Below are 13,647 nucleotides of genomic sequence, written 5' to 3'. Positions count from 1 at the left end.
CAATCAGTTGGTGATGTCTGATAAGCTCCAACATAAATACATGCACAAAGGAAGGAGAGACCTTAGACCCATTTCCCCCCAAATCTCGAGGTTTGTTCGACTTTTATCCATTATTTATATGGTTTTGGTACAATTTGTCAGCGTTCTGTCTTTTTTCAAGTCTGATTTCTCCTCAAAATAGTTTGTGGCCCTAAGATATCTTGTTTTTAAACTTATTCAATCCACCACTTACTCAAACCAAGCCATCCAAATTTTGGAGTTTTCAGACAGAGTAAATGAAGTTCTGGATAGATGATTCTGTGATATTACTCATAGGATGACCTTACTTGCAAATGTCCTGAAAAAAGAAAGTTAGGGATTCCCTCCCCTACACTATTCTGAACCATTCCCAAGGAAACTTATTCTTAATAGCCAGAATACTTGGTTTAGATTTAAAAACCTGTTCTGGTAGATGTCCCTGCACACTACCCTTCTCTAAGCAGAAGTTTGTTCCAAACTTCCTTAAAAAATTCTAAAAATTAATTAATTAATCTCTCTCTCTCTCTCTCTCTCTCTCTCTCTCTCTCTCTCTCTCTCTCTCTCTCTCTCTCTCTCTCTCTCTCTCTCTCTCTCTCTCTCTCTCTCTCCCTCTCTCTCTCTCTCTGTGCTGGGAAAAGTAATGGAGCAAATGATTTACAGCCAACTCTTTTGATTTGCTGATCAGAATAATAGGTTACCTCATACTCAGACTAGCTTCAGGAAACACCACTCCTCAACAGATCTTTATCCCTTGTAAACAATTGCCATAAATCAATCTCTAACAAATAAATATGTCCTAGTTACTGCATTCCTAGATCTTGAAGGGGCATATGGCAATGCAAACCACCAGATTCTTTTAGTCAAACTTACAAATCTTGGGTTACCTCCAAAGCTAGTATCCTTCATAAAATATTTCATTTAAAATCAAAAGTTCATTGCTTGTTTAGGTTCAGCTTCCTCACCCAAACTACAACAACCAAAGGTCTTCCACAGGCTGAACTGCTTCCTCTTCTCCCTATTTCTCTGGGACATGAGCCTCCCACACACCAATTTACAACATGCTGATGATCTAGTATTATGGGCAATAGGCAACACTTTTGAGATTGCACATTCCAAATTCACAAAGTCACTTTTCCTATTTGAAAATTTTTTCTCAAAAATCTGATTTACCCATTGTACCTACTAAGTCAATAATCATCCAATTCCACCATAAGCGAAAAAACATTAATACAAAACTAAAACTAAAAGGCGTAATCATTCTAGAACATAATCAAGCAAATTACCTAGTTCTTATACTTACCCAAAACTTAATTTCCACCTTCATATCACAAATACAATAAAAATCTTATAGAAAAATCAGAATAATAGAAACACTATTATCCCCACTTTTGGGTTGTAATGAGAAAACTTTACATCAATTTTATAAAGCACATGTTAGACTCCATATTGATTGTGGGCTCATTGATTATGGGAATTGCGCTAAAACACAGATGCACAAAATTAAAGATGCACCAAAATGATATAACCCGTCTCACATTTGGTCTTAGGAAACCAACAAGTACCAAGTTTCTGCTTAATGAGAGTGGATTATAAACAATAAATGAGAGACGAAGATTTATTTTAAGAAATAATCCGATAAAAATTGAAGACTATAGCTCACATACCCTGCATAACTGGTTAAGGAATCCATCTATGTATAGAGGCATTGCCAATACCCATAAGAAGCTCCTAGTGCCAGTAGAGTCTATTGGACCTACATTGTCCCCCCTCCCCCCATGGAGTTGGTCAATCGCCAAATTAGACCAAAGAACTTAACTCCATTGCTTTAATCCAGAAAAATTTTGCTGAATTTAATACTGTTACATATAAAAACCATTGCCCATTTTTTTTATGGGTCCAAAATATATTAGAAGGTGGCAAGTGGAGCTTTTCTCCCACCACTTAATATTGGAATGGGTGAGAGACGGTACGATAATGTATCTATAAAGTCTGCAGAGTTAAATGCCATAACTATGGCATTAGAGCACTTTAGGAATAATCAACCTTTGATTCCTAGTTTATAAAATATTCTAGTTTATTCTGACTCTCTGTCAAGCCTAGAGCTGCTCTATTCAGCTTTGCAGTATAAGATGGATATTGACACATTTTATTGTCTTAGTATTATTAACACTCTTGCTTCAAGAGGCATAGGTACATACCTTCAGTATGTTCTTAGCCACTAAGGTATAGCTGGTAATCATCAGGCAAACAAAATTGCAAAACAATGCTCTAAATATTGACCATCCAAGCCCGAGACCAATCCCCATTAGACATTTATCGCTGGATATTACCAGAGGTTATGTTAAATAAGAATAAACCAAATTTGTCTTCCTTCCCCAATAAGCACCTTTCTAAAATTTATCACAGAACTTGGTTAGCCCACAAATGTAAATGTATGGGAACTAACTAAAAAGCTCTATACAAACATTCCTCCAATCACTGTTTAAGTTTCGTTGGGTTATGGCCTATAAGTGGGGATCAGCAGGAATCATGTTGAGAAAAAAATTTATACTTCATAATATGCAGAATAAATGTAGCTATAACATCTTGACTGTAGCTCTACTATACTTTATCCTCCCCTCCCCTTAATGAGGAAATACATAGCCCAAATTGTATATAGCCTATTGACACCGCCATGCGTCTCTCTTGTTTCAACCTATCTCTCTTTTTTACCCGTAAATTGAATTTGGCCCACAAGTGGGCTAAATTCTTAGACGTTTTTTTTTTATTAGTTTTCTAAGTCAAGTAGCTCAATTCCCTCACTCCTCTTTGCATACATTGCAATACAAAAAATGAAACAACTGACCATTGCCTATTGGAATGTAATATGTTGACATCTGCACAGTATACCTTACAATTTAAACTGTTAAAGTGCTCCAAACACCTTAAAAACTCACTATCAGCAAAGAGTCTAGCTGACCGTCTCTGTACACAGAGCATGGAACTCAATGTATGACCTCTGATATTTAAACTCCTAGAATCAAAAGATTTACTGCAAGGTATTTGGGCTGAGTCAAGATGAATAAGGAGCAACCATTGCTGTAGCTCATTTCCACTCACAGAGTGAGTCAAAAGGAGAAGGGCTAAATAATCTCAACTGAAAAACCCACGTTTGCTGAAATAGAAGAATAAGACACTTTTCTTACCCTCTTTTTATGCCTCTCAAAAGCATCATTCATTATTTCCTGAAAACTTTCATTATCTTCTGATGTGTGCGTGGCAACAAATTCATCAAGACTTAGCTTTGGCTCATCCTTGTTCCTTGTTATATCTTTAGACTTTTCATCATCATGTAGGGGAGTCCCCGGTTCTAAATGAGCCACTGGAGTTTCAAAAGTAGCAGGAGTGTCAACTAAAAAATAGAAAGAAAGAAGATAATGATATTGGCAATAACAAGTAGTTTAAAGAACCGTATTTTTTGCTACAGCTTTACATGTTGGCATTCCGAAAAACTTAAAAAAAAACGTCTGATGAAACATGAACATGGCAGCATGCTTACGCGGGAAAAATGAGCATTTAACGCGGGAAAAAACGAGCATTTTGGTGATTATTTGAAACATCATACCTTACACTTTGCTATTATACCTTTGCCAGACGTTTTGGCTATCCACTGTAGGATATCACTTGATTATTTTCTGATAGATATTGACTGGAAATTACCGACATTACCAATTATATAATACTCGTTATGAAACACTGTCTTATGCAATATCTGTTTACATAATACTGGGTGTTACAACTATAAAATAAAATACCCCTTGTGCAATGCTGATTTGAGTAACTGTACTCTTTTTTGGCTCTCTTTGGCGTTTCCCTAAAGTTGACCGAGAAAAAAAGCATCCTCATACTTAAAGCATTTGCTTTTTTTGTGTAACTATTTTTTGGCTAGGAGGAGATAATTACAACACTTTACTTAAATTTTGAGAAACGGAGAAGTCTTAATAATAAAAAGCAAATGATAAATCAATAATAAAGCAAGTCAATTTGTATTTTATAAGCAAATCAAACATATCAATGAAGGATGACACATAGATCCATACCCCACTCCTTCATTACCAAGATAGGCTACTTTCCACAATTTCTCATGTTCTTATTTTTGACCTTTTAAGATGTGTTGCATCAACTAATCCCTGAAAAAAATTCCTGTAAACACAACTGTATAAAAAAAAAATACAAAACCTAATTTCCATTCAGTACTAGCAAAACGGAAGCAAGTCTTAGTATTTATCAAAATTGAGAGGTGATGAGCGCAATAAAGAGGAGAGAGATAGTGAGACTAGATGGAGAAATCTTAAACAAGCTACTGTATAGTAAAGCAGGTATGGTGTGGGGTATGGGGCACAAAAGTAAATATAAGAACCAAGTGGTATAAATGTAACCAATTGATGTAAAGCATTTGTTAATACAAAGCTAAAATATCTGTAAACCACACTGCAAGAATAACAAGTTGAATAAAGCTAAAAAAAATTGGTAAAAATAACAAAACTGTAACAGATAGGCTACTTTTACAGCTTTGGAATTTTAATGGAAGCTAGCTTCTACCTCTCATATACAATACCATATCAAAAAATTATTTCAGAAGGAGGTGACCTACACTAGACCAAAAATGCCTATAAAAAACTATTAAAATGAACCATTATAATACCTCAAATATATAATACACCCTATAGATCATGGCTAATTTACAAGGCTTGGGGGGAGGGGGGTAAAAATAAATACAACAAACGCAATGAGGACTTTCCCTGAAGATAGTGGTTAAAATAAATCCTAGGCAAATATTTTGGCATATGAAGAACAGCTATCTGCAGAAAAGTAGAAAAAAGATCAAGCTCAAGATCATGATCATTTATGTTTATCATGGCAACTACATACTCATGACTAGTTTATGAACATGATAATTCAATAGCAAAAACAAATAAAAGATTAAAATACTTATTTCAATTACAGAGTAATTTACTAGCAATTGCATGGTAACTGCATAAAATAAATAATAAACTGCTTATAATTACATAACAATAGATTAAATTAGTTAAAGTAATGTCTGTAACAAATTAAATAAAAAAAAACAAGTTTTTTCAACTGAAAGTAAGGAGCGACATTAAAACTTAAAACAAACAGAAATTACTTCGTATATGAAAGGGGCTGCTTCCTCATCAACGCCCCGCTCTTTACGCTGCAGTTTGACTCTTTCTCTCAACTCTTCTTTTTAAAACAGTAAAAAACTTTAGCGTAAAGAGCAGGGCGTTGATGAGGAAGCAGCCCCTTTCATATACGAAGTAATTTCTGTTCGTTTTAAGTATTAATATTGCTCCTTACTTTCAGTTGAAAAAACTTGTTTTTTTATTTAATTTCTGAACGTTTTTGAATCAAAATATGTTTTGATTTTGGCTCTCCGCAAAGGAATAATTAAAACGAAATTTGCATATTTATTTTTTTGTTGGCTAAATGGCTTTCTCATAATTTTGATCGAATGATTTTGAGAAAAAAAGAGCGGGGGAGGAAGCCTAGTTGCCCTCCAATTTTTTGGTTAATTAAAAAGGCAACTAGAACTTTTAATTTTTTACGAATCTTTTTATTAGTAAAAGATATACATAACTTATAAATTAGCTTACGTAAAGAATTTTTTATTCTCATGTTTTTATTACACATATGAGAGGGTTCGTCCCCTCGTCAGTACCTCTCTCTTTACACTAAATCTTAAATTTTATCCCAATTCATTAAGAATGACCCCTGAATCACAAAAGCCGTAGAATAAATAGTTGACATTACAAAAATACTTTAGCGTAAAGAGCGAGATAATAGGAGGAGGTGAGCCCCTCATATGGGTAATAATTTCTGTTCGTCTTAAGTTTTAATGCTGCTCCTTACTTCCAGCTGAAAAAAACTTTTCATATTTATTTTTTCATTGTTTTTTTTTAAATAATGCTAGTTAATCCTGTGCTCCCTTCATGGAAATTTTCTTCCCCCATGACAAATTCCTCGATGGAAAGTTCTCCCAGTATATCCCCCTCTTCTCAACCCCTCCCCCCAACCAAAAAATCCTCCTGAAAACGCCTATACACTTCCCAATAACCATTACTATATGTAAGCACTGGTCAAAGTTTGTAACTTGTAGCCCCTCCCACGGGGACTGTGGAGGAGTAAGTCGTCTCCAAATTCATAGTTATAAGGTTTTTCGACTACGCTGAATAAAATGGCTATCTCAGAATTTTGATCCGTTGACTTTGGGAAAATAATTAGCATAGGAGGGGGCCTAGGTGCCCTCCAATTTTTTGGTCAATTAAAAAGGGCACTAGAACTTTTCATTTCCGTTAGAATGAGCCCTCTCGCAACATTCTAGGACAACCGGGTCGATACTATCACCCCTGGAAAAAAAAATAAAAAATAAAAAATAAACACGCATCCATGATCTGCCTTCTTGCAAAAAATACAAAATTCCACATTTTTGTAGATAGGAGCTTGAAACTTCTGCAGCAGGGTTCTCTGATAAGCTGAATCTGATGGTGTAATTTTCGTTAAGATTTTATGACTTTTAGGGGGTTTTTTCCCCCTATTTTCTAAAATAACGCAAATTTTCTCAGGCTCGTAACTTTTGATGCGTAAGACTAAACTTGATGAAACTTATATATTTAAAATCAGCATTAAAATGCGATTCTTTTGATATAGCTATTGGTATCAAAATTCCATTTTTTAGAGTTTTGGTTTCTATTGAGCCGGGTCGCTCCTTACTACAGTTCGTTACCACGAACTGTTTGACAACAACTGTAAGAGGTACACTTTGACCAGCAGTTGATTTCAATTTACCATTTTTTGGAAAAAAAACAAACATACACAAAAATTGCGAATTAAAACAAATGTTCATATGTAAAGAAATTTCCCTGTGACAATGATTGAAGAATGGTAACTATTATTTAGGTTTTATCTTGACAGTAAAATTATTTTGCAAATATGAATATTTAGATTGAACTTAAAAAACCCAAAAGCTTTGGAATTTACATATATGAAAATAAAACTCTATGTAAAAAACTGCATATTGCTAACCCCTTTAAAGATCATGTTTAGTCTCTTGAGGTAAAGCCAGAATTTATCTATAGAAGAAGACATGAGGAGAAAGACAACTTTTCTTGGTTATGAAGAGGCGACAGCAGTAAAACCTACCTGTTGACACTATTTTGGGGATCTCATTTAATTTTGAAAATCTTCTATAGGTGTTTAGGCTTTTAGGGGGACTCACATCTCCCTTGACCAGGAATAAAATTGACTATAAAGAAGCAAGACTGACTAAAATAAATAATATCAAATAGAGTAGAATAAACTTGACTAGAATAAAATAACTTACTCCTTCTCTGTAATTCCACAGGTAATTTCTTTTCCAAGCTATACTTTTCATATATTTGCTTCAACTTAGCAATGTCATTAGATTCTACAGCATCCAAGAACTGAGACTGGACTTTCAACTTTTCCAAATGAGGAAAAAAATCTCTTTCTATTATATCTGATAATTTCTATAAAAAAGAAAGAAGAAAGATTAAAAGCTTGATGTCAAATATATGCTTGACTCTGATGTTTAACAGGCAGTATCCCTATTCTAATTTGTATACATTTCAAGTTTGCACAATTATAAATTTTTTTAGGTACGTTTATACATTCAACTTGTAATTTGGTTTGTATTCATTTAAAGTTTTAATATTATTTCTTATTTTCTAATCAAGAAAGTTTTCATTTTATTAAATCTTTGAATTTTATTTTAATCTTTGAAACCATTGTTTTATTCCAAGGAAAATGGAGTATGTTCAATTTTTCTAAAATAAAACATTAACAAGATTCATAAAAGATTGCTTCAAAAATATTTTTTCAATATCTCTTTTGCTTTTGGTGAAGAGAAAGAAAACAAGTTCCTTCTATAATGAGTGCCCTTTCTAGGAAAATGGCAAGAGACACTGACAGAAAGAGAGGGAAAGAGCAAGGAAAAGAGAAAGGAAGAGAGGAAAAGAGGGAGAGAGCAAGGAAAAGAAAGAGAGCTAAAACAAGAGAATAGGATGAGAGAGAAATTGAAAGTCTAAGAGAGAAACTTTAAAGGTAAACAACCTTACCTCATCATTTAACTTATATTTATTTGTTCAGCTTATATAATTTTATGTTGTCCATTTTCAATTTTATTATCAATTAGATATTCACAAAATAGTCAGGCAAAAACAAAACTGGTTTAGCAGGCGCCTGAACATCATTGCTTATGGCCTACCACTTCAGACAGATGATGCCAAATTCATGCATGCGTTCATGAAAAGTGAATTCAATATAGACGTGGGTGTCAGTTCAAATATTTGGCGCCTGCCAGGAGGGTAAAATCATAGTGGACCTGGACCATCAGCCACCGCGAGGCCTGATCCCGACTTATTCTCCATCAGTTTGGGCAAACAGAGAGCAGAAATCTTGAAAAAGGCACCTTTTACACAGATACCTCTCGAGAAGACCGTCAGAAAAAAATGGTTGAAGAGATCAAAAGAAGAGCCGCTACGAGTAGGCAAAATCTGGGAATAAGAAACACGGTCATTGTGGCAAAAAAGGACCACCCTTGGGACCCCCAGTCCTAAGACAGATGGAGCACAAGATGTTACACTAAGTGATGTAAATAGTGTAAGTAGGGAGCAAGAGGTTATTTGCAGTGAAACGAACTCAAGCTTTGCCAGCACTGAGCCACTGATCTAAATAGACGAAGTTTTCGAAACTGCTTGTTCTGGCTTTGAGAACAAGCACGACAGCACTGGCAGTGATACACAATTCTGATTCTTTTGCTCCAAAACTTATTGAGCCGAGAGCTGTGTGTTTTGATCTTGATTTAGACTTAAATTACGTTCGTGAAATTGCCCTAAAGCCTAAGAGTCAAAATTGGAAGAATCTCATATCCAAATCCCTGGATTCAGTCTGTGTAGCAATTTGGATAACCCTGAGCATTGAAGACAAGCAGCAATATATTGTAGAACTGGACTGAGAGCTGAAACTATGAGTTACTCTTTTATTACTCTTTATGAGTTTTTACGTTACTCTTTTATGAGTTTACTCTTACTTTTTAAAACATCAGTTCAAAAATCATATGTGCTTAAAAAAGAGCAATCTGCTCTTTGTTAAGGACTTGAACCATGTCATGAGACCTGAAAAATGTGATGACCTTAAAGATATTATTGATACACTGGTCTAAGCTTTTCATAGTATCTTGGACAATTAGATTCAAAATTTGAGGGATGTAACCAATGGTTTGATGATGGGGATATTTTTGTTTCAATAACAATGTAGCAAGATTACTTACACTAGGATTATCAAGGCAAATGGCGTCAATCACTATAATTGCATTCTGTCTCCAGTCATAGCAGAGCACCAAAGTTTAGCAACTTGTTCCAGTCCATCAGCTACAAACTGAGCAGTGTGCCGCTTGGGTTAGTCACTAGGGGTGACACCATGATTGGGTGATTTTTGGGGAAACCCTGAAAATTAAGGATAATGGAAGCCCTACAGGAAACATTATAATCTGTTGTCGAATAGGTAATCGTTTGGAAAAACACAGTGTTTTGAGCATTGATAGATTTTTTTCTGGCTCAAATTCATGTGCTGAATTGTGCAATTATCTGAAGCTGCATGGTTTTACCCATCACTAGGACCTTGTGGCTATGATCCACGCTCCCATCCATAGTGAGGACAGAGGAGAGCCCAAGCCTCACTGCAGCGGATTGGTGAAACGTTTTGCTGGTTGCCTAGCCCAACCAGCAGAATGGCTAACACAACGGGTCGCCAGAAGTTTGGCGAGCTGCTGATCAAGAAAATTCGAATGAAACACCAACATATACAGAAGATCAAGGTATAATGATTAGAAATCTCTGGTAGACATTCAAGAACGACCTGGATCCTTAGAGTGGTTTCCACCAACACAGAAGTCATTCATATAAGGACTGGCTGAAGATTGCAGAAGAGGGTGCTGCTGACAGATCGTGTTGGACTACATCAGCCATACCATCATCCATTGGTGCCAAGCAGGATGGATTATTGTCTGGCTCTCACCGAAGGCAAAAAAGTGAAGTAAGTTTACCCATCATGTAATCTTACCTTTAAGAAAAGCTGCAATAATTTTACATTCATAAAATCCTATACACCAAACCTTCCTTTTTGATACGTCAATTGCAAAGTCTTTATAGAAAAAAAAATTATTTAATAAAAACAACAAAAAAGAAAACTTTTCTAGGCTAGCTTGCATCAAGCAGAGTAAAAGCTGGCAACAATAGCAGTTTGACAAATGAAAATCAAATGTGCGTTTTTATTTACCTGATATTTACAAATTCAATAAATCATGAAATGTCCTTGATAGACATATGCAGCGATGGACAGATAGAGAGCATGGAAAGCAATTAAAGACATTGAGGCAGACTTGGCTAAGATCATAAAATAGGATAAAAAGTCAAAACATTGGCAAAAGCCAGCGCATGTATCCAAATGAAAACCAAGATTCCAAAGGAAACATTCAATTTGATTTTGCGGCAACCTCCATATAGCAACACTTCATCCAGAATTAATTAAAAATCTAGTGAAATGATAGAAAAAATTTACGTTTAGGCACTGGTTGCGGCAGTCTTGCCATCACAATGCTAGATTAGAAGAGATTGGATGGGAATATTTTTTATTAATAGGCCTTACTGCCCGTATTATAGCTGGATATATAATTCACTGATTATTTATTCTATAGTTAAATATAGCCAGTTAAAAAATTCAAGTCAAAAGTCAAAGCCTCACCACAGGGTTGCCAAAGGGACACTTTTAGTGCTTTTTGACATTTTTTCACTCTGGGTGACACCGTGCCACTATTGGGTGAAAAAAGGCAACTTTTTGGCATTTTTTCAAAATCAATACCATATGGATTTATTTTCAGTTTTTTTTTTTTTTTAACTGCAACTGCTTTTAATTTGTGCTTTGCACTTTTCAGGGCTCGTTTTCGTCTTAGGGATTTTTTTTTGTCGTATCCGCACTACTTTACTTTTCAAAAGCGCGAAAATTCAAACGTCATGAAGCATGTGACTTGCTTAAGAGAGGTTAGAAAAAAAAAATTGATAAAAAGAACTGAAGCAAGCATATAACTGCTGGTAAGTAAAAGCTTACGGTGTTTTATAACTTGTAGTCTACAGGAGTATGCAAAGGTGCGACCTGGATAGTAGTTAGTAGTAAACTATCTGATCCTGATCTGATTTGCTGCTGCTTAATCATTTTTTGGACGAGGGTGAACTTCAGTTGATTTTCTAGATTAAGACATTAGGATTTTGGTAAATATGCATTTTAGGTTCACATGCATTTGAGAGGGTGGACCCTGTCCCATATGGGTACAGTCTAACCCACTAGAAAATTCTCTGGCAACTGTCAAGATCATGTAATACTGTCATAGACTGAACATCACATCCAGTGTACTAAGTGTTAATTAGCGATATGTGCTTTTTTGCCTAAAGTGATGAAAGGATGCAAGAACGGCAGTGAAAAATGTTTTATTTTACATGCTGTAACCTGGTGGACTGTTTAGAGAAGAAACAGAAGACTATTATTGGAACCAACCAAGCTGGACCTCTGTATAACGCTTCTGAATTGGAATCCGATTCATTCTGTATCTGCTCACTTTTCGTAAGCCTTCATAACATGAAATGCACCGTATGTGAAATCCAGCACAGGCTTTCCCTTGTAAAGGTCTCTTTCTGCCTAGCTTGTCAATTTTTGGAGATTATTAAGGTGGGCGACTCAATTTTGTTTTTTTGGTTTTTGTTTATATTTTTTGTTGTTGGTATTTTTTTCTCCCCTGTTCTTTCCTGGCCATGGAGCCTTATGGGGGTGATTGTCTTGAAGTAATTTTTGTTTATGGATTTTAATGTTAAATAAAGAACTCAGAACTCATGCTTTCTAGGTTTTTCGGTTTGGTCCATCTTGAGCCGCAAGGATGGCAAAGGCCTAGCTCAAAATATTTTGGATTTGCTTAGACATTTGTTATGTACCATTCTGCTTTTGGTGAAAAGTATTGTGATTAAATAAGCCTTTCCATTATCTTTTACAGACGCCTTTGACCTCTTCTCAGAAGAAAGAGAGTAGGCAGAGAGAAACGGTCCTCGAAAACCATAGCTATTCTTGACACCAAAAGGCCTTTTTCTTTGGTTTTCTGTACTTTTTCTTTGGTTTTCTGTGCTTTTTCTTTTTTTTTCAACATTTGATTAAGCACATGTAATATTTGTCTTGTCACTATTTGCAAAGAATTTGACATTTCTTTGTTTTTGAAGAATATATTAGCTTTATACAGAACAAGTGATATTTGTCTTGCCATTATTTCTCTCCTTATCAAGTTTGATCTCTTAGTCAATTGATCTCATGAATACATTAATTATTGGGTGAAATAATAATGTGGTTGTGTATTCTTGCGAGAGCAGCATTATCAAACGCATTGGCGAAAGCCAGTGAAAAGGATGTGTTCCAAGCCAAGCGCGTTTCACACACTTTTTGATATCAGTCTGCGGGAAATGGTCGACAAAAATTTTACAGAAGATATGATATGCTACTGAAGGAAAAGAGGGAGCGAGGGCAATTAAGCCGTGTCGGCAGCGACAGACATCGTATCTGTGGTGTGTTGGCGCAAATCTTTTAAGCCCTGTCTTCATTATGGCGTTTTACGGGCGAGGCGGTTGAGGAGGCTCATAGTGAAGACAGGTTTTCTCGCTGTACAGAGTAGACATTTTGCCTGAAAACGTAAAAACTAAACAACGCATTTTTCCATTTATCTTAGTTGTACTACTCCAACTTTTGTTTACGTTCCTGTAACACCGCAAACGCAGCACAAATGATTCAGAGTTCCTGAAATAAGACTGCACTTTCGAATTTTTTGTCAAAAACGACGAAAATGAAAACGGTCGTCCAAAAAGCGGCAACTAGTACAACCGAAGGTGCGAGAGAACCCGAGAAATTGTACTGAATTCTTTTCCTTTTTCGCGTATTAGGCGATTTGAGGTTTTCCATGGGATTTTACTTATTTGAAGAGCCGCTTTGCTTTTAATTGAAAAAGAAGAACGTAAATCTGGCCCTGGAGTAGTGACGAGAAAGCCATTTAAAGCCTTTTTTGTCAACTTTTAAAGTATATTGGCTAATTGTCTAGGAGGCCACTAAAAGTGTCCCTTTTTTGTTGAATTTGACACTTTAGTCCCAATAAGTTTTGGCAACCCTGCCTCACCAAATTAAATTGGCTTCTGCTATGAACGTCTTAGGCTTTTTATTCAGACTGACTTTCTCATCGTGAATCCCCTTTTTTTTCTTTTTTTTTACTCATGCAGGATATGACAAAGAGGTAGTCTGACAAAGCAATATCAGCATAAGCTCAAAGAGGTATGACTCATGCATTAAATCTGATCATTGAAAAAAAATTTACAACAGATTTTAGTGAAGTGTCAGCTCTCTTAGCTTATTTGTTTCAATTGAGAACATTTTTGTTCATTGAAATTTAAACCTACCATTACCAGGTGAGTTCCCCAGTGGTAACTTACCGTGTGGTAACTTACATCTTGCACACTAGCAAACACTAATCAA

General features: G+C 35.5%; 1 protein-coding gene across 1 annotated transcript in view; it reads right to left on the bottom strand.

Moving 5' to 3' along the window:
* The window catches only part of LOC136030279 (splicing factor ESS-2 homolog), a 44,459-nt gene that overhangs the window by 19,665 nt on the left and 11,147 nt on the right, over positions 1 to 13,647 (bottom strand). The window contains exons 2-3 of the mRNA XM_065709143.1: positions 7,397 to 7,562; positions 3,204 to 3,409 (exon numbers count right to left, since the gene is read on the bottom strand). Of these exons, the coding sequence (XP_065565215.1) occupies positions 3,204 to 3,409; positions 7,397 to 7,562 (372 nt within the window). The remainder of the gene's footprint in view (positions 1 to 3,203; positions 3,410 to 7,396; positions 7,563 to 13,647) is intronic.

This window comes from Artemia franciscana, chromosome 8 (genome assembly GCF_032884065.1).
Source record: "Artemia franciscana chromosome 8, ASM3288406v1, whole genome shotgun sequence".
NCBI lineage: Eukaryota > Metazoa > Arthropoda > Branchiopoda > Anostraca > Artemiidae > Artemia > Artemia franciscana.
This window is presented reverse-complemented; position numbering and strand designations above follow the sequence as displayed.